General features: G+C 38.6%; 1 protein-coding gene and 1 long non-coding RNA gene across 3 annotated transcripts in view; both read right to left on the bottom strand.

Annotated features, from left to right (window-relative positions):
• The window catches only part of rab3db (RAB3D, member RAS oncogene family, b), a 61,243-nt gene that overhangs the window by 10,991 nt on the left and 25,012 nt on the right, over nt 1-25,240 (bottom strand). The window contains exon 3 of the mRNA XM_061885573.1: nt 477-595. Within this exon, the coding sequence (XP_061741557.1) occupies nt 477-595 (119 nt within the window). The remainder of the gene's footprint in view (nt 1-476; nt 596-25,240) is intronic.
• On the bottom strand, nt 15,386-23,970 carry LOC133541869 (uncharacterized). Of its 2 annotated transcripts, XR_009803993.1 has the most exons (3): nt 16,387-23,956; nt 16,127-16,298; nt 15,386-16,039 (listed from the first exon to the last, which is right to left on the bottom strand). It is a non-coding gene; the product is annotated as an uncharacterized LOC133541869 (long non-coding RNA). The 2 variants fall into 2 exon arrangements; XR_009803992.1 differs by having other exon boundaries at nt 16,127-23,970.

Here is a 25,240-nt window from a genome sequence, read left to right as displayed (position 1 = left end):
ACGCCAGCTTTGTCGTAATATACATTGGCTTTGCAATTCACATGCTCCTGATTGGCATTAGCGATTTTACATGGCGATTTTCTATCCATCCATTTTCTACCGCTTGTCCCTTTCGGGGTCGCGCGGGGGTACACCTTCAAATGTGTTATTGAAAACGACAAGTAAGATACACGTTGCAATCAAACAGCTGGTGCATATTAAGTACAATATTTAAAGTATTAACACATTTTTGGGCACAACAAAAGACTAGAACTGACTATCCAACACAGCATAATTGCAAATGAGACTCTGCAATGTGATAATAAAACAACTGGACAGCAGTTATCATAATCGGCTCATTTTAAATGTTGCAATAAAATATACATATATTTTATTATCATCAACAATTAATATTTATCAACACAGATCGAAAATCGGTACGAGTATGGTATCAATTGCCAGGTACCGGGAATTGGCATCGGTTCAAATGAACGCACCAGTCTTGGACGGCGGTGAAGGACTCCTGGTTGGTGATGTCGTACATGAGCAGGAAGCCCATGGCCCCTCTGTAGTACGCGGTGGTGATGGTCCGATAGCGCTCTTGTCCCGCCGTGTCCTGCAAACACAAAGCTACATGTCAACACAAATGTCTCTCAAAAAGGTATTACATCATTTTTATTGACTTTCTCAGGTTTATGTGGTGATCATTATCCATCCATCCGTTTTCTACCGCTTATTCCCTTTTGGGGTCGCGGGGGGCGCTGGCGCCTATCAGCTAAAATCGGGCGGAAGGCGGTGTACACCCTGGACAAGTCGCCACCTCATCGCAGGGCCAACACAGATAGACAGACAACATTCACACTCACATTCACACACGAGTCAATTTAGTGTTGCCAATCAACCTATCCCCAGGTGCATGTCTTTGGAAGTGGGAGGAAGCCGGAGTACCCGGAGGGAACCCACACATTCACGGGGAGAACACGCAAACTCCACACAGAAAGATCCCGAGCCTGGGATTGAACCCAGGACTGCAGCACCTTCGTATTGTGAGGCAGACGCACTAACCCCACCGTGAAGCTCGGTGATCATTATTATATTTGTATTTTATTTTCCTGCACAGACTTCAGGGACAACCTGAACAACATATTTCATGGCTGACTGTATTTTTATACGGCCTATAAAAGCGGGTATGGAGGTAATAATGATGCCATTAAAGGCCTACTGAAACCCACTACTACCCACCACACAGTATATTATATAAAATTTATATATAAATTATGAAATATTAACATTACAACACATGCCAATACGGCCGGTTTAGTTTACTAAATTGCAATTTTAAATTTCCCGCGGAGTTTCTTGTTGAAAACGTCGCGGAATGATGACGCGTGCGCGTGACGTCACGGACTGTCAGGAAATATTAGCGCACCACCATTTGCGGCTAAAAGTAGTTTCTTTTCATCGCACAATTAAACAGTATTCTGGACATCTGTGTTGCTGAATCTTTTGCAATTTGTTCAATCATTAATGGAGACTATAAAGTACAATGCTGTTGGTGGAAAGCGGTGTATTGCAGCTGTCTTTAGCACCGAGACACATCCGGTGTTTCTTTGTTTTTAACACAGAGCGGTCAAGCGAACATGTTTCTCTATGTCAACCAGCATGTTTTTGGATGGGAAAATTGTGATATATATTTTACCGGAGACATCAGTGGATTATTCGTCTGTTTAAAAGGCAGCTGTGAGCTTGGCTCCTCTGCTTCTCTCTGAGACACTGCGTGTTCACCGCAGCCATCCGACCTCGAGGTATGTCTTTACAATCTCACAAAAACACTATTAAAACAATAAGCAGAAAAGGGATTATCCTAGTAAATGTGTCTAATTACATCTGAAACGCTCACACTGCAGGCGCCCAGAGCAATCGCTTTTTATTTTATTTTATCTATTTATTTATTTTTCTAGTCCTTCGCTATCAATATCATCATCCACAAATCTTTCATCCTCGCTCAAATGAATGGGGAAATTGTCGCTTTCTTGGTCCGAATAGCTCTTGCCGCTGGAGGCTCTCATTATAAACAATGTGAGGACGTGAGGAGCCCTCACCCTTGTGACGTCATCGTCTGCGACTTCCGGTAAAGGCAAGGCTTTTTTATAAGCACCAAAAGTTGCGAACTTTATCGTGGATGTTCTCTACTAAATGGCAATATCGCGAAGTGATCAAGTATGACACATAGAATGGACCTGCTATCCCCGTTTGAATAAGAAAATCTCATTTCAGTAGGCCCTTAAGTCTTCAGCAATTTCACACCATAAGAGGGCGCCATTGTTGTTTTGATTTTGTTTTTATGGTGCTGCGCTGTATTGAAGGGGGGTGTCCAAACTATTTCGACACAGGGCGGAAAAATCAAAGGATGTTGACTACAGACGGGCCTGGGGCCCATTCAAATACTAACACTGAATTGGTCATCTTTCTCCTGTTTTTTGTATGATATTAAATTATATCTAACTTACTTACAGTTTGTAACCTTTATCAAATGATATAAAACCATGTGTTAATGGGCGGTATAGCTCGGTTGGTAGAGTGGCCATGCCTGCAACTTCAGGGTTCTAGGATCAATCCCCGCATCCGCCATCCTAGTCACTGCCGTTGTGTCCTTGGGTAAGACACATTACCCACCTGCTCCCAGTGCCAACCGCACTGGTTTAAATGTAACTTAGATATTGGGTTTCACTATGTAAAGCGCTTTGAGTCACTACAGAAAAAGCACTATATGAATACAATTCCCTTCACTTAATCACAAGGATTAGTATTTTAACACCTTAGACTTAGGTCAGGCTGTTTAGAAAAAGAGGTACTAACCAAATATACTGCATATGAGGGATTCCTGGAATTATGTAGTGCTAAAATAAACAAACTAAATCATTATTAAATAATAGTAATAGGTATGTTTCTTAACTAAACTTTTGATAAAAATTAAAATACGGCTTGACTACATGGGCTTCACGGTGGCAGAGAGGTTAGTGCGTCTGCCTCACAATACGAAGTTCCTGCAGTCCTGGGTTCAAATCCAGGCTTGGGATCTTTCTGTGTGGAGTTTGCATGTTCTCCCCGTGAATGCGTGGGTTCCCTCCGGGTACTCCGGCTTCCTCCCACTTCCAAAGACATGCACCTGGGGATAGGTTAATTGGCAACACTAAATTGGCCCTAGTGTGTGAATGTGAGTGTGAATGTTGTCTGTCTATCTGTGTTGGCCCTGCGATGAGTTGGTGAATTGTCCAGGGTGTACCCTGCCTTCTGCCCGATTGTAGCTGAGATAGGCGCCAGCGTCCCCCGCCACCCCGAAAGGGAATAAGCGGTGGAAATGGATGGATACATTAGTCATAATTTTTGCGCTTAGAAAACTTCTTTGTGACTTTGTTTGCTATTGTCATTACTGCCACAAGTGGTAAAAAATTTTTATTACAACTGAGAATTGTTTTTGTTTTTTTGGCAGCCCTCTAGGGGGCGCTCACACCCCAAAAATGGGAAAATATGAAAAATGGACACTTAAATATTTATAGAAGACTAAACAACTGTAATGTATACAGTAAGTACAGTCGTACCTCGGCTTTCATTAGTAATCAGTTCTAAAGTGTGAAAACAGAATAAATGTTTCCCATTCGAAATAACGTTAATCCGATCAATATCTGCAGCCCTTTGAGACACTAGTGATTTAGGGCTATATAAGTAAACATTGATTGATTGATTGATCTTCCGACACTTAAAAAGGGACATGTGATATTTTTTTCTACATTTAAAAGACTTCCTTAACATTTAATAGTGGTGATGAATTATGTTTTACAGCCCATCTTCAAGTTATCGCCTCGTCAGCCATGTTGTAGTTTTTAGCGCTTCCAAAACGACACAACAGACAGATATGTTCCAACTATACGTTACTTTGGATTAGAAATGGCAACAGCGGAGGATGCGTGTGCATGTACGAGCCAGTCTGCCCCGCAATAAGAGGATAGAGAAAAAGAAAGGACTTTTTGACTCCAACTAAATACAGTTGTAGTCATGCAAAGCTCTCGGGGTAAACTTCTACCATGTCTGCTGACGTAACAAAGACAAACTACTTCGCTAAAGTCTAAATTCCAAACATCTCGTTTGGAGCAAGTTTGGAGGAAGGCAAGACTGTTTTGTACAATAAATATGTCCACCATGTTTCCCTGGTTAAATTTTAAATATATTTTACAGAGTCTCACTAAACAATCAGATTTACCCTAAATTTCGGACAATAAGTTGCTACTTTTTCCCTATGTGTTGAACCCTGCGGTCTTACAAAACGGTGCGGCTAATTCATGGATTTTTCTTTGCTGACGGCATTAATGCAAATGCTTTAAAAAAAAATAAAAAAACAGGAAAAGACATTGGAAATGTGTGTTATTGTTTGTGCTATAGCGCCATCTTTTCGACCAGTTCGCTCACTGCAGGTCCTGCAATGCTCTTCTGTTGAGACTGAGCGTTCAATCTGTGCTGTTCCGTCTACTATTCGTCCACAGCTTTTCTACTCGTATGGATCCTTCAGTCAATAATTTTTAATTTTCCTGAAGGAACTCTCCTGAAGGAATCAATAAAGTACTATCTATCTATCTATCTATCTATCTATCATTCCAAGCAATGTTTGTAAGTTTTACAATATAACTATACAATTCTTACCTACTAAACCGTCCCATGTGTGATGTCTGTGGGCGTGTTTTCATGCATTTTTGTACGTTTTATCGTAATTAGCATTAGCTAATATACTAACACATTTACGAGTGTCTGTGTTAGTATTATTAACTAATAATCACATTCTTTTTGCATTGTTTCAGTTTCTCAAATTCTTCAATAAATTCACCAAAAGATCACCTTGGAGTTTGATTGAGTCTGTTTAGCTGATTGGAGAGCTAGCCTGTGGCGCTAGTGGGACCATGACGATGACTTCTGTTTTGTTTGATCAGCCGTTTTACTGCCGTGTTACAGACACTGTTTCATGGTCAAAAGTTCACATACACTAGTGAAGGACATAATGTCATGGCTGTTTTGAGTTTCCAATAATTTCTGGAACTATTATTTTTTTGTGCTACAGTGATTGGAGCTTTGTTGGTCACAAAAAACATTCATGAAGTTTGGTTCTTTTATAAATGTATTATGGGTCGACAGAAAATGTGAGCAAATCTGCTGGGTCAAAAGTATACATACAGCAATGTTAATATTTGCTTACATGTCCCTTTGCAAGTTTCACTGCAATAAGGCGCTTTTGGTAGCCATCCACAAGCTTCTGCTTGAATGTTTGACCACTCCTCTTGACAAATTGGTGCAGTTCAGCTATATGTGTTGGTTTTCTGACATGGACTTGTCTCTTCAGCATTGTCCACACGTTCAAGTCAGGACTTTGGGGAAGCCCATTCTAAAACCTTAATTCTAGCCTGATTTAGCCATTCCTTTACCACTTTTGACGTGTGTTTGGGGTTATTGTCCTGTTGGAACACCCAACTGCACCCAAGACCCAACCTCCGGGCTGATTGATTTTAGGTTGTCCTGAAAAATTTGGAGGTAATCCTCCTTTTCCATTGTACCATTTACTTTGTAAAGCACAAGTTCCATTGGCAGCAAAACAGCCCCAGAGCATAATACTACCACCACCATGCTTGAGGGTAGGCCTGGTGTTCCTTGGATTAAAGGCCTCACCTTTTCTCCTTCAAACACATTGCTGGGTATTGTGGCCAAACAGCTACATTTTTCAATTTGTATTTTTGTGTGACCAATAAGTATGTGCTCCAATCACTCTATCACAAAAAAATAAGAGTTGTAGAAATGGTTGGAAACTCCAGACAGCCATGACATGATCTTCTTTACAAGTGTATGTAAACTTTTGACCACGACTGTATATATCTGCAGCTAATATAGGGAAACAAGTTTCTTCTAACATTTTGTGGGTGCAGATTATATACCGGTGCGCTCTCCAGTTCGTAAAATACGGTAGTTTTTAGTTTTGTCTAATAGACTTTCTCATCAAAGCAGAACATCTAGCTCTCATGGTCATGAACAGATAACAAAACAAAATAAATACTGTTGGAGGAAAAGAGGGTGGCAGGCAGTAAAGAAGAAATGTTTAATCATAAGTTTTGTAGATAATCAGAAGTTCTAAAGGATATCATGTATTTATTTGCACAAGGGGAAGGACAAAAAAGGAGGCTGAGATGGCGTTGGTTACCTGGTAACATGTCTCTCATGTGCACCAGGTGTCTCTGTGTGTGTTGTCTGATGTTTCCTAACACAGTGAAGAGGTTAGGGTTGTCCAGGTAACCACAGGGGGGGACAGTGTGGGGTATGAATGTTCCATTACAATCGTGCAAGGGAGTCAACCCAAAATCATTTGTCGTATATAGCGAGAATGGATGTAGGATGTAAATGTCATACTTGGGATGTTACAATATTGACGGACGGCACAGCACGGAGATGGTCCGCGGTGTTGACGTTACGTATTTGTGTGAGTAATTATATGGCGTAACTCTTGCGTTTTTGAAAAAGATCAACTGTCTGCTGATTGCTAGTCTCGCGGCGGCTCACGGCCTATGTATCAATGCCTTTTCTGGTCTTCAGTTACGTACGCGACGTAACAAACGCCTGGCTCTTTTCACAGACTGAAAACGGTCAACTGATTTCAAGGTCAGCGCAATAACCGGTTTATCTGTCTACAGTACACTCCATTGACCGAAGGATTCACAGCCGAGTTTTACCAATTGAAGGGCCACTTCTTGAACCGGATATCTGGTCACATTGGTTTATTATAATTGATAAATGGGTTGTACTTGTATAGCGCTTTTCTACCTTCAAGGTACTCAAAGCGCTTTGACACTACTTCCACATTTACCCATTCACACACACATTCACACACTGATGGAGGGAGCTGCCATGCAAGGCGCCAACCAGCACCCATCAGGAGCAAGGGTGAAGTGTCTTGCTCAGGACACAACGGACGTGACGAGATTGGTACTAGGTGGGATTTGAACCAGGGACCCTCGAGTTGCACACGGCCACTCTCCCACTGCGTCACGCCGTCCCTATTGTTAACAATCTTAATATAAATACCGTAGAACATAAGCCGCACCCACTAAATTTTTGAATGAAACCTTTTTTTGCATATATTAGCCGAACCGGATTATAAGCTATATATATTTACGTTGTAAAAGTTTATTTACATAATTTAATTGTTTCCAAATAATGTCTGTGACACGGCAGTAAAACTGCTGATCAAACAAAACAGAAGTCATCGATCGACTAGCTGCAGAAAATAGCTCTCCAATCAGCTAAACAGACTCAATAACTCCACGGGGAATTTTTGGTGAATTTACTGAGGAATTTGTGAAACTGAAACAATACCAAAAGAATACAATTGTAAGTTAATAATACTAGCACAGACACTCGGAATCGAATAGCATATTAACCAATGCTAACAACGCTAGCGTCATTACAATAGCGCATACAAATAGGCATTAAAACACTCCTACAGACATCACACATGGGACGGTGTAGTAAGAATTGTTTTAGTTATACTGTAAAACTTACAAACGTTGCTTGGAGTGCCGAATGAAGGAGCCATATGAGTAGAATAACTATGGACGGATGTATGCTGCATGCATCGGATGCATGCAGTATACACACATACATATTATTATATATATATATATATATCCATCCATCCATTTTCTACCGCTTATTACTTTCGGGATCGCGGGGGGGCTGGAGTGTATCTCAGCTAAAATCGAGCAGAAAGTGGGGTACACCCTGCATTAGTCGCCACCTCATCACAGGTACATATATATACAAACCCCGTTTCTATATGAGTTGGGAAATTGTGTTAGATGTAAATATAAATGGAATACGATGATTTGCAAATCATTTTCAGCCCATATTCAAATGAATGCACTACAAAGACAACATTTTTGATGTTTTAACTCATAAACTTTATTTCTTTTTGCAAATAATAATTAACTTAGAATTTCATGGCTGCAACACGTGCCAAAGTAGTTGGGAAAGGACATGTCCACCACTGTGTTACATCACCTTTTCTTTTAACAACACTCAATAAACGTTTGGGAACTGAGGAAACCAATTGTTGAAGCTTTGAAAGTGGAATTCTTTCCCATTCTTGCTTGATGTACAGTTTAAGTTGTTCAACAGTACGGGGTCTTGTCGTATTTTACGCTTAATAATGCGCCACACATTTTCGATGGGAGATATGTCTGGAATGCCAGCGGGCCAGGAAAGTACCCGCACTCTTTTACTACGAAGCCATGCTGTTGTAACACGTGGCTTGGCATTGTTTTGCTGAAATAAGCAGGGGCGTCCATGATAACATTGCTTGGATGACAACATATGTTGGTCCAAAACCTGTATGGACCATTCAGCATTAATGGTGCCTTCACAGATGTGTAAGTTACCCATGCCTTGGGCACTAATGCACACCCATACCATCACAGATGCTGGATTTTGAACTTTGCGCCTATAACAATCCGGATGGTTATTTTCTTCTTTGTTCCGGAGGACACCACCTCCACAGTTTCCAAATATAATTTGAAATGTGGACTCATCAGACCACAGAACACTTTTCCACTTTGCATCAGTCCATCTTAGATGAGTTTGGGCCCAGCGAAGCCGGCGGTGTTCCTGGGTGTTGTTGATGAATGTCTTTCGCTTTGCATAGTAGTTTTAACTTGCACTTACAGATGTAGCGACCAACTGTAGTTACTGACAGTGGTTTTATGAAGTGTTCCTGAGCCCATGTGGTGATATCCTTTACACACCAATGTCGGTTTTTGATGCAGTACTGCCTGAGGGATCAAAGGTCCTTAATATCGCTTACGTGCAGTGATTTCTCCAGATTCTCTAAACCTTTTGATGATTTTACGGACCGTAGATGGTAAAATCCCTAAATTCCTTGTAATAGCTCGTTGAGAAATGTTCCAAAACTGTTCGACAATTTGCTTACAAAGTGGTGACCCTAGCCCCATCCTTGTTTGTGAATTACTTAACATTTCATGGAAGCTGCTTTTATACCCAATCATGGCACCCACCTGTTCCCAATTAGCCTGCACAACTGTGGGATGTTCCGTATAAGTGTTTGATGAGCATTCCTCAACTTTATCAGTAGTTATTGCCACCTTTCCCAACTTATTTGTCACGTGTTGCTAGCATCAAATTCTAAAGTTAATGATTTGCAAAAAAATAAATGTTTATCAGTTTGAACATCAAATATGTTGTCTTTGTAACACATTCAACTGAATATGGGTTAAAATTGATTTGCAAATCATTGTATTCCTTTTATAGTTACATCTGACCCAAATTTCCCAACTCATATGGAAACAGAGTTTGTACATACTGTACACGTATATATATATTATATATACATATATATATACACACATATATATATATACATATATATACACATATATATATATATATATATACACACACACATATATATATATATATATACATAAATACACACATATATATATATATTATAATATATATATATTATATATATATATATATATATTATATATATATATTATACGGCGTGGCGCAGTGGGGAGAGTGGCCGTGCGCAACCCGAGCGTCCCTGGTTCAATTCCCACCTAGTACCAACCTCGTCACGTCCGTTGTGTCCTGAGCAAGACACTTCACCCTTGCTCCTGATGGGTGCTGGTTGGCGCCTTGCATGGCAGCTCCCTCCATCAGTGTGTGAATGGGTGTGTGAATGGGTAAATGTGGAAGTAGTGTCAAAGCGCTTTGAGTACCTTGAAGGTAGAAAAGCGCTATACAAGTACAACCCATTTATCATTTATATATATATATATACATATATATATGCATATATATACATATACATACATATATATGCATATATATACATATACATATATATACATGCATATATATACATATACATATACATACATGCATATATATACATATACATATATATACATATATATATATACACATATATACATACATACTTAAAAAAATATATATATACACAAACACACACATATACAAATATATATATATACTGTATGTACACACACACACACACACACACACACACACACACACAAATATATATATACATGCATATATGTATATACATACACACACATAGATACATATAAATATATACATACATATACACATACATACAGTACATACATACACACACATATACACACACTATATATACATAATATAAATATATATATATAAACATATACACATACAATGTTGTGTCAATGTGCACGCGTGCAAAGTAAAGGGAATGATAGCGTTAAATGAGACTCCCAGAGTCCTGACGTCAATGGGACCCTGATATTCATTCATATTCATGTTCACATGCGTCACTTGTGTTTTTATGGGTTATCAAATGAAGCACCCACCCTGAATCATTTCTCCTCTCGCTACATTAAATACACTCACCGCCTCCACCTTTAGGAAGATTTGGGTACAGTACAAAAATCTGCCTCAACAAATAACTGATTGACACCATCATATTACTTCAACATGTTCATTATCTGCACTGAAGCATACTGTGAGATGTTTTTACACTATTCTAGGAACTTAGATGGATAGAGATAGATAGATAGATAGATAGATGGATAGATAGATAGATAGATAGATAGATAGATAGATAGATAGATAGATAGATAGATAGATAGTACTTTATTGATTCCTTCAGGAAAATTAAAAACGTGTCTATAAGGTGAGAAGAACCACTCCAGGTCAGCTACATTGCATCCGGAGAATATTACCAGCACTTCACTTTCCCCACATTTTATGTTACAGCCTTTAATCCAAAATGGAACAAACTAATTTATGTCCTCAAAATTCTACACACAATACCCCACAATGACAATGTGATTTTTTTTATTTTTTTTTTTTTAAATATTTGCAATTGTATTCAAATAAAAAACTAACAAATAACATGTACATAAGTACTGAAAATTAATATAAAAAGCAGCAAATATTATTGCATATAATAAGTGTCAATTAAACTGGAGTCTTAAACTACACATTGTTCACCTGATTATCGTGGGGGTTACGTTTCAAATCTTTAAAGTAAAAACTTACATGGTACTATGAAATCCGTGATGCACTGCAGTAAGTGAACCGTCAAGTGGCGAGGTTAACACTAATTTATTTAACACGGAGATGCTATTTGCTAAATAAACACAGCTGTCATTTGCGACTATAATGATACCAGAGCAGCAATAAAACATCAAATGTGTGTCTTGAAACAGGTGTCAGACCTGGGCCTAACAGGATAAACACGTATTGCCCCCTACTCCCTTTTGCACACCTGTGTGTTGTACAACATACAAAAAACTGTTTTGATGATGTTTCCTGGACCCTGTGCAAGTGACAAAATACACCTAAATCTAATACATCACTGTATCGATGAACACAGGTGTCATCTGTGCTTACATTTTCTGCCTTGGATGAAAGGTTTTTGACAGCCAGTGAATGTGTTTTTAGGTGGACATTGTAGGGACATTATGTGTAGATTGCAGGGTTGTACGTATACCGGTACTAGTATAGTATCGCTATATTAATTAATCAAAAACGGTACCATGCAAAAGTACAGATCGCCAGATTTTTGTTTTGTTTTTTTACAGGCATGACGACGCGTCGTCGTCACATCGTAACATTGCTAGTTTTACTAACAGAGGAGCATGTTCGGCAACGCACACACACGGAGTACTTACAAGCAGACACAGTGTGTAGTGAGAAAAGAGAGAACGGACGCATTTTGGCTTAAAAACTAACGATAAAGGTGACGTTATAACATTGAAACGCCCTCAAGAAGAGGTTCTTTAAGACACAGCTAGCTAAGTAGTGGCTAATATCCATCCGCAGTCTGCAGTGTTTTAGCTACTTCTAAATCACTAATCCTTGTCTCCATGGCGACAAATAAAGTACGTTTCTTACAAGTATCATCCCTGTAGGACGAGGAATAGCTAAACATGCATCACTACACACCGTAGGAGGATACAATAGCTTACTGCTAACAACAAGCTAGCGCGCCCGAATGTAAACAAATGCCATGGGTGGATCTACACCTAACATCCACTGTAATGATACCGAGTAAAATAGCGTATCTAGTCGATACTACTATGAAACTTAGGAAATGTGTCCCTGCACACATGAGAACTGCGAATGTGACCAATGTATGACCCTGCAACTACTTGGTATCGGATCGATACCTAAATGTGTGGTATCATCCAAAACTAATTTAAAATATCAAATAACAGAAGAATAAGTGATTATTACATTTTAACAGAAGTGTAGATAGAAGATGTTGAAACATAAAATAAGAAGATATTAACAGTAAATGAACAAGTATATTAATAATCCATTTTTACAGCTTGTCCCTTTTTATTTTGCAAAAATAATAGGTAGATAAATGACACAATATGTTACTGGAAATGTCAGCAGACTAATTAGGAGCCTTTGTTTGTTTACTTACTACTAAAAGACAAGTTGTCTTGTATGTTCACTATTTTATTTAAGGACTAAATTGTTCTTTGATTGCAATAAGAAACATATGTTTAATGTAGCCTAAAAATGTTTGTCAAAATAAAGCCAATAATGCCATTGTTGTGGGCCCCTTTATTTAGAAAAGTATCGAAATACATTTTGGTACTGGTACTTAAATATTGGTATAGACACAACCCTAGTAGATTGACTTTTTTAATTAACCCTGGTGTATAGAAAACGTGCATTTTTGCTGGAAGAGTTCTATTTCCTGACAGTCTGAGAATTTGAAAATGTGTCACGAGCGGTGAATGGATGAGAGAAGGAAAAGTGGGCAAGCGAGTGTGTGTGCTTTAGAAAGAGACGGATGTCGATGTTCGTGATTGTTTCTTTAGATTTACGATGATTATCCTCCCAAATGTGGCCCGTGGTTGTATGGATTTAGACACCTGTGTCTTAAAGAGTTAAAAAACGCAAATCTGCAATGACGTGTGCACCTATAGCAACATAAACGGATTTCAAAATAAGAGTCTACACTTAAAGGGGAACAGCATTTGTTGGAATTTTACATTTGATTTATAACCCCTATGTGAGCCAGTGTCATATGTCTTTCTCCTTGTGTATTCTAAATTGTAAAATACGGCTTATACCAGACAATACTAACAATGTGGCTAATGAGTCATCTATTTCACCCAAAAACAATACTGAATATACATGTTGTGACCTGCATATTAACCAGATATTAGCAACATTGTTATTATAAGAGCTAACAAATAGGAACTACTTTTAGTAACACAGTGCTTTAAACACAGAGATAACCAGCTTGTTCAGCTATTAACATACTAAACCCTGTTTTCCGCAGGATGCAAAACAGCTGCGGAACGCCATCGCCACGGCAGCGGACTCTTTGTTTTTATTCAAGTCAATGTGTCCGTTTCCACCGCCCGCCGAACGGCCCCGAAATGGCGGGGCGTTCCGCATCCCTGCGCAAAATATACGCTGGGGTTTTACTTTTGCCGGTCGCCGCTATATACGACGGATGAATTGAGCTGAAATCTGCTTGTGTTGGACAGGAAGGTCAAGCAGACACAAAATAAAGTATCTGGTTTACCTTCAAAATAAGATATGTAGTATTTTACATTTTTAAAACGTCCTAATGGGATGGGACGGACATGAAGTCAACTTGTCAATCCGTAATTTCACCTTGTTTACCCAAATGCTGATTCTGTAGGTCCAAAATTAAAGAATCATTTACAGGCAAATACCGGGGAGCTATGTGGGGTCCTGTGTCAAATGCCAGCTGATACGGGGGCCGGGGAAGCAGGAGTGTGTTTCGTTGGAGTTGTCTGTGTCTACAACGCCCGCCAGGGATGATGTTACTGACAGCAAAGCTCGAGACGTTCCGCGGTGTTTAATTCAGCGTTTACTTTATCACATGATTATGCGTGGCGTCGCAAGATCTCGTAAAAATTTGCGCTATTTCGCTATAAGGCATAGCCAAACGGCAGATGGCGGTGTCGTTCCTTGGCGCAACAGGGTTCTGGATCAGCATTTGTCCTAAAGTCATCGGCGGCGACGCTCATGGAGTCTGGCATGATTAGTGGTTGTTGTTTTTGTTGAAAGAAATAGCCAATGTTGTGAAAACAACGTGCCACTGTATGCCTGAATATGGTAAATATTAGGTTAAATAAATGAATAAATGGGTTGTACTTTTCTACCTTCAAGGTACTCAAAGCGCTTTGACACTACTTCCACATTTACCCATTCACACACACATTCACACACTGATGGAGGGAGCTGCCATGCAAGGCGCCAACCAGCACCCATCAGGAGCAAGGGTGAAGTGTCTTGCTCAGGACACAACGGACGTGACGAGGTTGGTACTAGGTGGGATTTGAACCAGTGACCCTCGGGTTGCGCACGGCCACTCTCCCACTGCGCCACGCCGGTTATTATGAATGTGTCTGTTACAAACAGTATATACTTACAGCATGTATGTAAAACATTGATAGAGGTTTCTGGTTGTTTTTAGAACACTTTATAGGCAGATTAGATTGAATCCCCTAAACTGCATTGTCAGCCGCCTCTTGCTAGAGTTTATTTACAATTTAGAATGCATAAAAAAGAAAGACGTGTGCTAGTCACACATGTTATTGCAAGGAATTTAGGGATTTCACTATATACGCTCCGTAATATCACCAAAAGTTTTGGAGAAATCACTGCACGTCAGTAGCAAGGCCGAAAACCAACATTGAATGACCATGACCTTGGATTCCCTCAGGCATCAAAAAGCGACATCATTGTGTAAAGGATATGGTAAATGGCAAATGTGTTGTACTTGAATAGCGCTTTTCTACCCCTTTCTAAGGAGCCCAAAGCGCTTTGACAGTATTTCCACATTCGCCCATTTACACACACACTCACACACTGATGGCGGGAGCTGCCATGCAAGGCGCTCACCAGGACCCATCAGGAGCAAGGGTGAAGTGTCTTGCACAAGGACACAACGGACGTGACTAGGATGGTAGAAGATGGGGATTGAACCAATAACCCTCAGATAGCTGGCACAGCCACTCTACCAACTTCGCCACGCCGTCCTATCACCACACAGGCTCAGGAACACTTCATAAAACCACTGTCACAGTTTGTCGCTACATCTGTAAGTGCAAGTTAACACTCTACTATGCTAAGCCAAAGCCATTTATCAACAACGCTCAAAAAGGCCGCCGGCTTTGATGGGCCCGAGCTCATCTAAGATGGACTGATGCGAAGTGGAAAAGTGTTCTGTGGTCCACACTCCACAAGTCCACATTTCAAAAATGTTTTGAAAACTATGGACGTCGTGGCAAGGCAAGTCAAAGCAACTTTATTTATATAGCTCGTTTACAACAATTTTTAAATTGGACCAAAATGTTTTACAGTTTAAAAAGCATACAGTAGAGCAAAAAAAACAAAAAACAAACAAAGAACATAAACAATGAATGAGCGAAACAAGATAGTGCAAAAGCACTACAGTAAAAGGGTTCGAATAAAAAGTAAAATTGCAAGATAAAAATAATGAAACAATAAAAGTGCAACAAACGGAAAAAAAAGAGGAAAAGAACCATTCGAAATGATAGAGGCGGAAAGTTGAAAAGCCAGCATCTGTGATGGTATGGGGGTGTATCAGTGCCCAAGGCATGGGTAACTTACACATCTGTGAAGGCACCATTAATGCTGAAAGGTACATACAGGTTTTGGAGCAACATATGCTGTCATCCAAGCAATGTTATCATGGACGCCCCGGCTTATTTCGGCAAGACAATGCCAGGCAATGTGTTAAAACTAGGATTGGGTATCGTTTGAATTCAAACGATTCTGATTCTGAGTCTTTGTTTCGATTCCGATTCCTGACAATTCTCGATTCCGATTCTTCTTATACCATCTCAGGATCAATGTGTTTGCCAGGTAGTCCCTGGAAGGTGGTATGTATTTTGGGTTGAGAGTTTTCACCATATCCCTGCAAACATAAACAAACATGTAATGTTGCTGTTACTGTTTAGCCCAGTATCAATTAGCTTAGCTCTAACGTTATTGCTTAATTAACCTGAATGTTGGAGATTCCACCTCTGAAAAGGGATGCAGTCTTTTGACTATGTGTGCAGTGACCTTTCTGTGGCACTCTTCCGTCTGTGGCACCGACATCTTCCCCATTGCCGCTATGGTGAACGGAGTACGCTGAGCACATCGCGGAGCCTGGCTAGCAGGTTGTAAATTGTCTATGAAAAAACACGCCGGCTAATTTGTTAGCTGCCTTAACGTTGGCGCAAAACACATTATTTATTGCATATATATTGTTTTACTTACCGGATTCGGACTGCAGTGCAGTCACCGAGGTGCCAGGCTGGGCGTCGGAGCCGGAGCCAGAGGAAGAGGCAGAGGAGGACGGTCGGTGCAGCGCGTCGAAGACGGGACACGCATTTATTTGTACTCCATGAACTCGGAGGTACTTCATCATTTTCGACGTGCACCCTCCTAAGCACGAAACAGTCCTGTCGCACGTGTTACATTTAGCCGATATTTCATTTTTTTTAGTAAAATAAAGCCACACTTTCGACCCCCGACGCCCGCTATCCATGCTTGACTGACTCGCTCGGCTACATAGGCTCGGCTATGCTAACACTTCCGGCGGTGGGCGCTTCTTCGTTGGTGTTCAGCGGCTTCTTCTTCCGGTCGGCGGACTGGGTATCGAAACTAGGAATCGAAATTTAAACTTTTGAACGATTCCGGGAGAATCGGAAAGTTAGTCCCAGTTTCAATCGATATTCCATATTCGATACCCAACCCTAGTTACAACAGCGTGGCTTTATAGTAAACGAGTGTGGGTACTAGACTGGCCTGCCTGTAGTCCAGACCTGTCTCCCAGTGAAAATGTGCGGTGCATTATGAAGCCTAAAATACCCCAAAGGAGACCCCAGACTGTTGAACAACAAGCTGTACATCAAGCAAAAATGGGAAAGAATTCCATCTAAAAAGCTTCCAAAATTGGTCTCCTCAGTTCCTAAACCTTTAACTGAGTGTTGTTAAAAGAAAAGGCCATGCAACACAGTGGTAAAAATGCCCCTGTGCCAATAATTTGCTGCCATTAAATTCAAAGTTAATGATTATTTGCAAAAAAAATAAGTTTCTCATTTCTAACATTAAGTATATTGTCTTTGCAGTCTATTCAATTGAATATAAATTGAAAGGATTTGCAAATCATTGTGCTCGGTTTTTATTTACGAATTACACAACGTGCCAACTTCACTGGTTTTGACTTTATTTAATGTCTCTTTTTTTTTTTTTAACAAAACCAGTTGTCTTTTAAGTAATATAGAAATGTATCAGAGTGGTTTATCCATTTTTTTGAAGCGAATTGAGTTAATCATGAAACTGGCACCAATGTTATTAAAAAGTATTGATTTTGAATCAAGAATTGGTTTAAAATCGTGTGGTGCCCAAAGATTCACAGCCCTAACATATAGCTTGTTATCAGAGTGGGCAGGTGTACCTAATGGTATGGTCAGTCAGTTCTTTTCCAAGACACATGTAAATAAGTCAGTCAATAAAATCAATAAAACATGTTGCTGAGCCTGAGTTTAATGAACTATAAAGGGGTCCTTTTCTAGTTATCTCTGAGCTGTACCTAATGTTGTAGCTGCCGGGTTGACACCGTGTGTGTGTGAAAGGTGTGTGTTTGCGCAGAGATCAGAACACACATCTCCATGCCACAAAGAGAGGGGGATGTAGACACTGTGCACACACACACACACACACACACACACACACACACACACACACACACCAATCCCCGGTGCAAAGGGCCATGTGGCGCGTTATCAGTCTGGCTTGTTTCCATGATGCACAAAGCGGGTGTCTAGCAGCTGGCAGGGGTGGGGGACGGGTCATCAACAAAAAACCCGGTGAAATCTCTTAAACCAGGGGTGCCCATTATGTTGATCGCGGGCTACCGGTCGGCGGTGGAGGGTGTTAAAAAAATAGACCTAAAAATTAGGGATTATTAATCTTGACCAAGACGTCACTTTCGTCACTTGATTGACATTCACGGCACCCGAGGGTCTTGTGAGATGACGCTGGCTGATGCCAGATCATTATTAAGAAAAAACGACCGACATGAAGGCGAGAAACATTTTTTATTTCAACAGACTCCGTCAAGTCTAAAGACCGACTGCACAGTTCCTGTCTTCACAATAAAAGCGCTTCTTCATCCCTGCCTGCGCTAACAAAATAAGACTCTCCGAAAGCTGGCGCGCACAAGCTAGCAAGCTACTGAATTAGCCGACAATGTATTTCTTGTAAAGTGTATTAAAAAGGAGTATGGAAGCTGGACAAATAAGATGGCAAAAAGCAACCACTTTCATGTGGTATTGGACAGAAAAGAGGACTTTTAATCTCCTCCATTTGAAAATGTGGACGTTATCACTACTGTCTGATTCCAATCAATGCAAGTCATCAGAATCAGGTAATACACCAACTTATATTCTTCTCTTCATGAAAGAAAGGAATCTATATGTGTTAAACATGCTTGTATTATCATTAAACACTGTGTTAATAAAAACGTATCTTTCATAAACAAATAAATATAAATTATACACGGTATTTTTCGGACAATAAGGCGCACCTAAAATCCTTTATTTTCTCAAAACTCGACAGTGCGCCTTATAACCCGGTGCGCCTAATGTACGGAATCATTTTGGTTGTGCTTACTGACCTCTAAGCTATTTTATTTGGGACATGGTGTAATGATGGGTCTGACCAGTGGATGGCAGTCACACATAAGAGATACGTGCAGACTGTAATATGATGGTAGTCACACACAAGAGATATGTGTAGACTGCAATATGACTCAGGTAAACAACACCAACATTTCATATGCTCCGTTAAAAATATAGAACATTACACAAGGCCCTCAAAAATCGATTAAAATGTTTTAGTAGGACTTTGGTAAGCTATGAAGCCGCACCGCTTGATGGATTGTACTGTGCTTCAACAAAGGAGTATTATCGTGGTGTGTGTGTAAGGTAAGACATTATCTGCCATTTTGTTTCGCAATATTATGCAAAAGCAACGTTTCTTACCTTTCGGTACCTACTGATCTGTATTTGGGATTTGCATAAGTCCTAAAAATGTCCGCCTTTGTTGTCCGTGCCGACACCTAGTCCAGTGTTTTTCAACCTTTTTTGAGCCAAGGCACAATTTTTTCATTGTAAAAATCCTGAAGCACACCACAAGCAGAAAACATTAAAAATTAAACCAGCAACGGATATTGACAGTAAAAAGTCGTTGTCACAATTGTTGGATATGAATTCAAACCATCACCAAGCATGCATCACTATAGCTCTTGTCTCAAAGTAGGTGTACTGTCACCACCTGTCACATCAAGCCCTGACTTATTTGGAGGTTTTTGCCGTTTTCCTGTGTGTAATGTTTTCATTCTTGTCTTGCGCTCCTATTTTTGTGGCTTTTCCTCTTTTGTTGGTATTTTCCTGTAGCAGTTTCCTTTAAGCGCTATTTCCGGCACCTGCTTTGTTTTAGCAATCAAGACTATTTAAGTTTTGCGGATGCTATCCTTCTTTATTGATTGTCATGTCATGTTCGAAAATACTTTGTGGACGCCATCTCTGCTCCACACGCTGTAAGTCTTTGCTGTCGTCCAGCATTTTGTTTTTGTTTACTTTGCAACCAGTTCAGTTTTAGTTTCGTTTTGCATAGCCAAAGCTTCAATGCGTTTATTTAGCGGCACTCGCCTTTTGTTTATTTTTGTTTAAGCATTAGATGCCTTTTCCCCACCTGTCGTCTGCGTATTGGGATCACAAAAAACTATCGTCGTCGTTCCCGACTTCTATAAAGCAATTAGCTACATGCTGCCACCTACTGATATGGAAGAATATTACACGGTTACTCAACCGCGCTCTAGACCACGCAGACACTTAACAACGGTACACTACTTACAGATTATAATTACTGGTTTGCAAAAAATGTTTTAACCCAAATGGGTGAAACTACTTAATCTCCCATGGCACACCAGACTGATATTACAGACAACAATTTAACAATACAACAAAGGATTCTAGATTCCAAGATTTTTGATCTAAAATTATCTGAGTATACTGATCACAATTCATTAGACTTGGAATATCATCTCGATCCAGATAATATGTTTCCATCATCTGACTCCATTAACTGCAAATACTATTCAGAAAAGGAATATAATAACTCAATAAAATCAAAAGGCACATTTTCAGTCATCCATTTTAACAGTAGAAGCATGTATGCAAATTCCAGTGCAATTCAAGACTACTTACAACATTTTGTGAATCCATTTAGCATAATTGCTATATCTGAAACATGGTTTAATGAAGCAAAAGGCATTGATTTTGAGATAAAGGATTATAATTTAAACTATTAACAGAACAAATAAAATGGGTGGAGGAGTCGCTATGTACGTTCACAAGAAATATAAATACAAAATATTAGAAGACATGACTGTATCAGTAAATGATGATATAGTTGAATGCTTATCAATAGAAATCATTAATGAAAGGAAGAAAAATATCATAGTTAGCTGTATATACAGGTCACCAGGTTCAAATGTGGAACTATTTACTGAGTGGGCTGAAAAAACTTTCTCAGAAATAGTTAATAAAACAATATTTATTTGTGGGGATTATAATATTGATCTCATGAATCCAAATAACCGCATAGCAACAGAAAACTATATTAACAGGATGTACAGTATGAGTTTATATCCAACCATTACAAGACCGACTAGAATAACATCGCACAGTGCAACCCTCATCGAAAACATCTTCACAAATAATATGCAGTCTTCAAACATCAGTGGAGTAATGGTCTGTGACATAACCGATCATCTGCCTGTATTCACAGTGTATAATGATGAGACCAGTACAGACCTGAATTCACAGCAAAAATATACTTACAAACGAGTTAGAACAGAAGACTCTTTCAATCTATTAAATCAGGACCTAACAATGCAAAACTGGGATTGCGTGTACAACAAAAAGGATGTGGATAGTGCCTTTGAATCATTTATAGATATATTTAATTCAATATATAACCAAAAATGTCCAATAAAAAAATTACAAACAACAACAAAACTTTAAAGTGCCCATGGTTAACCAAGGGTTTACAAAACGCTTGTAAAAAGAAAAACACATTATATAGACAATTCATCAAATTAAGTAATGTAAAACCTGGCTCAAAAAATGAATATACAAAGAAACTGATTGAAGACTCTGAACATAGATATAAAACATATAAAAATAAATTGACTGATATAATAAGGACTAGTAAGAAAATATATTATACCAATCTATTACATAGGAATAAGAACAACACTAAGGAGGTGTGGGGAATACTTAACACTATAATTAAAGGCAAATCAAAAAATAACTTGTATCCTAGCTGATAACAACCAAGATAATTATAATATGAATAATGTTGTGGAGAGTTTTAACAGTTTCTTTGTAAATGTCGGATCAGAATTGGCAGCCAAAATCCCTGATTATAGCAGCAATGAAATGGAGTCACTGATTGAAATGAATCCAATGAGTATGTTTCTGTTGGGAGTAACTGAAGAGGAAATAATAGATGTTGTTAATAATTGCAAAAATAAAACATCTACTGATTGTTTTGACATAGATATGACACTTGTGAAAAAAACATACATTCCATCACCAAACCACTAACTCATATATTTAACCTGTCCTTCCAAACAGGACAATTTCCTAATAAAATGAAAATGGCAAAGGTAATACCAATATATAAAAATGGGAACAAACACATCTTCACAAACTACCGACCTGTCTCTTTGCTCCCGCAGTTTTCCAAAATCTTGGAGAAATTATATAACACTAGATTAGAGAAATTTATAGATAAACATAAGATAATTAATGAAAGTCAATACGGTTTTAGGACAGCAAGGTCAACATCTATGGCAATAATTGATGCAGTAGAAGAGATAACCAATAGCTTAGATAGTAAGAAATATGCAGCTGGAATTTACATGGATCTGAGTAAAGCATTTGACACCACTAATCATCAAATATTACTGAAAAAATTATACAGATATGGAATAAGGGGAGTAGCTTTGACTTGGGTAAGGAGCTATTTAACACAAAGACAGCAGTTTGTGAAGATGGGCGAGTTTACATCTGGGCATTTGGACATTGCTTGTGGGGTTCCACAGGGATCCGTTCTTGGTCCCAAGTTATTTAACTTATATATTAATGACATATTTACAGTATCAAATGTATTAAAATTAGTCATATTTGTAGACAACACTAATATTTTCTATTCTAACGATAATTATACACATTTTGTATCCACCCTAAATAATGAACTTGCAAAATTAAAAACATGGTTAGATATAAACAAATTATCCCTTAATTTAAAGAAAACAAAAGTTATGTTACTCGGCTATTCCAATCCAGGACCAGCAATAAATATAGATGGCGTGATTCTAGAAACGGTGTCAGAAATTAAATTCTTAGGAGTCACTATTGATAATAAATTAAGCTGGAAACCACACATAAGACATATACAAAGCAAAATCTCCAAAACCATCTCTATTATCAATAAATCCAAATTCTTCTTAAATTACACAGCTCTGCATTTATTATATTGTTCATTGGTCTTACCATATCTAAATTACTGCATAGAAATCTGGGGCAACAACTACAAAACTTCACTACATCCCCTGGTTACACTCCAAAAACGTCCAATAAGAATTCTACACAAGGTGGGATATTGTGACCACACAAATTTTTTATTTTTACAATTTAAATTATTAAAACTGCCTGATCTAGTTGATTTTAATACAGCTCAATTACTATTTAAAGCAAACAAAAAGGTTCTACCTGCCAATATTCAAAAACATTTCAAACAGAGAAGGAGTTCATAATCTAAGGGGGTGTAGTATCTTTACTATTCCAAAAGTAAGAACTACAAGGAAAAGTTTGTGTGTGTCTGTGCGTGGAATGAAACTTTGGAACGGATTGGATGTGGGGCTCAAGCAATGTTCAAATGTCCATCAGTTCAAAACAAGATACAAAAAAATGGTATGGGCAATGTATATGAATGTGAACATGGATGCCTAAGTGTTAAACTCCATCACTGGCTAATAATGATTATTGTTATTATTATTATTATTGTTGTTATTATCATCATCATCATCATCTTCATTATTTTATATGTATTATTGTCATCATTTATTGTCATTGCTATTGTTCATATTGTTATAATTATTGTTATCATTATCGATATTATTATTGTTTAGTTATTGTTGATATTATCATTATTATTATTACTTCTATGACATCATCCAACTAGTTAAACTATATGGATTAGTATCAATGAGAGGAATACATTGAATTGTGTGTGTGTGTGTACGCGCATGTGTGTGTGTGTGTGTGTACACAAACATTCCTATATGCAATTTGACTAATACTAATTTTCTGCAAACGTAAAAACAAATATGAATTCTGACTACAGAATTGGTGCCGATGGAAACTAAGAAAAGGGATTTGGGTACACTATCTGGAGTACAGGGCAGGCGAGTGGGGGATCTTATGTTCGTGGATAACTCCTCTGGCAGGGGGCTCCCCTCGTCTCTTTTAATGCACAGCATTGGACACATAGCAAGAGTGGTCCTCAGGTCCTGTTGATCAGGGGCAGTAGCTCCACAGCCACAGATCCACTATTAACCACTAATATCACAGTCAAAATGAAAGCTTGTTCCCATAGGCACCATAAACTGTTAATAATGTTTAGACTAAAGTGTATATTATATATACTATTATATATATAGTATTTATATAGGTGTGTGTGTGTGTATGTGTGTGTGTGTGTGTGTGATGGATATGTGTGTATTTTGGGTATATGCATGTGTGTATGTATGTGATTGTGTGTGTATATGTGTATATATATATATATATATATATATATATATATATATATATTGTATACATGTGTGTGTATATATGTGTGTGTACATATGTATATATGTAAGTGTGTGTGAATTTAAATGTATTATATATTGACAATATATAGCAGCAACCACTGAATTGAATTATATTATATATATTCTTGTATTATATATTATATATATATATATTGTATATGTATAGGGGTGGGACCTAATAAGTTTACTTCTTCTCACTCCCTTTTGAGCCAATCTTGACATCTACAAAAGATTAGTCACATGTAATGTTTTCAATGTAGGTGTAAAAATAATGTATCTATATATTTCTTTTGTATTTTATGTCATTCTCTTGTTTTGTTTGCATGGCTCAAAATAAACCATTCATTCATTCATATCTCACAGCACAGGGGTTGAAAAACACTGCCCTCGTCGATAAGCTTCTTTTTTTCTATCTTCTTGTTATGGGACAATCATCCTCCGCTGTTGCCATTTCCAATATAAAGTAGTGTACAGTTCTTACTTATGTCAATAAACTCACCATGAAAGCACTAAAACATACCGGTGTAGTGACTTTACATTATTCACCCAAGGAACTTTAGTTATTAGAGAGTTCCGGTCAGACGGTTTCTCACGGGACACATTTCCGACACCATTATTGCACTAGGGAGTCACAGATGAGAATATTCTGCTACGTTATTGATTGAAGTAAAGTCTGAATGTCATTAAAACAGTTAGCTCCATTTTTTGACACTTCTTCCACTCCCGTCCTTGCACGCTACACCGCTACAACAAAGATGACTTGTAGAAGACACGGCCAAAGGTCAGCCACGTAAATAAAACCGCCCACAAAATGACGCATCCTAAAGCGACTGTCATTTTTATCACCTTTTGACTAAAGAACCACAATCACTTGTGTAGAACACAAGGAAGTGTTTTAAATTAGAAAAAAAATCCTAATATGAACCCTTTAATGCGCCTTATAATCCAGCGCGTCTTTTGCATAAAAAAAAAAAGACCTGAATAGACACACTCATGGGCAGTGCGCCTTATCATCGGGTGCGCCCTATGGTCCAGAAAATGCATCCATTCATTTCCTACCGCTTGTCCCTTTTGGATGGCGGGGGGTGTTGGAACCTTTCTCAGCTGCATTCGGGGCGGAAGGACACCCTGGAAAAGTCGCTACCTCATCGCAGGGCCAACACAGATGGACAGACAACA

This window comes from Nerophis ophidion, linkage group LG23 (genome assembly GCF_033978795.1).
Source record: "Nerophis ophidion isolate RoL-2023_Sa linkage group LG23, RoL_Noph_v1.0, whole genome shotgun sequence".
In the NCBI taxonomy this organism is placed as follows: domain Eukaryota; kingdom Metazoa; phylum Chordata; class Actinopteri; order Syngnathiformes; family Syngnathidae; genus Nerophis; species Nerophis ophidion.
This window is presented reverse-complemented; position numbering and strand designations above follow the sequence as displayed.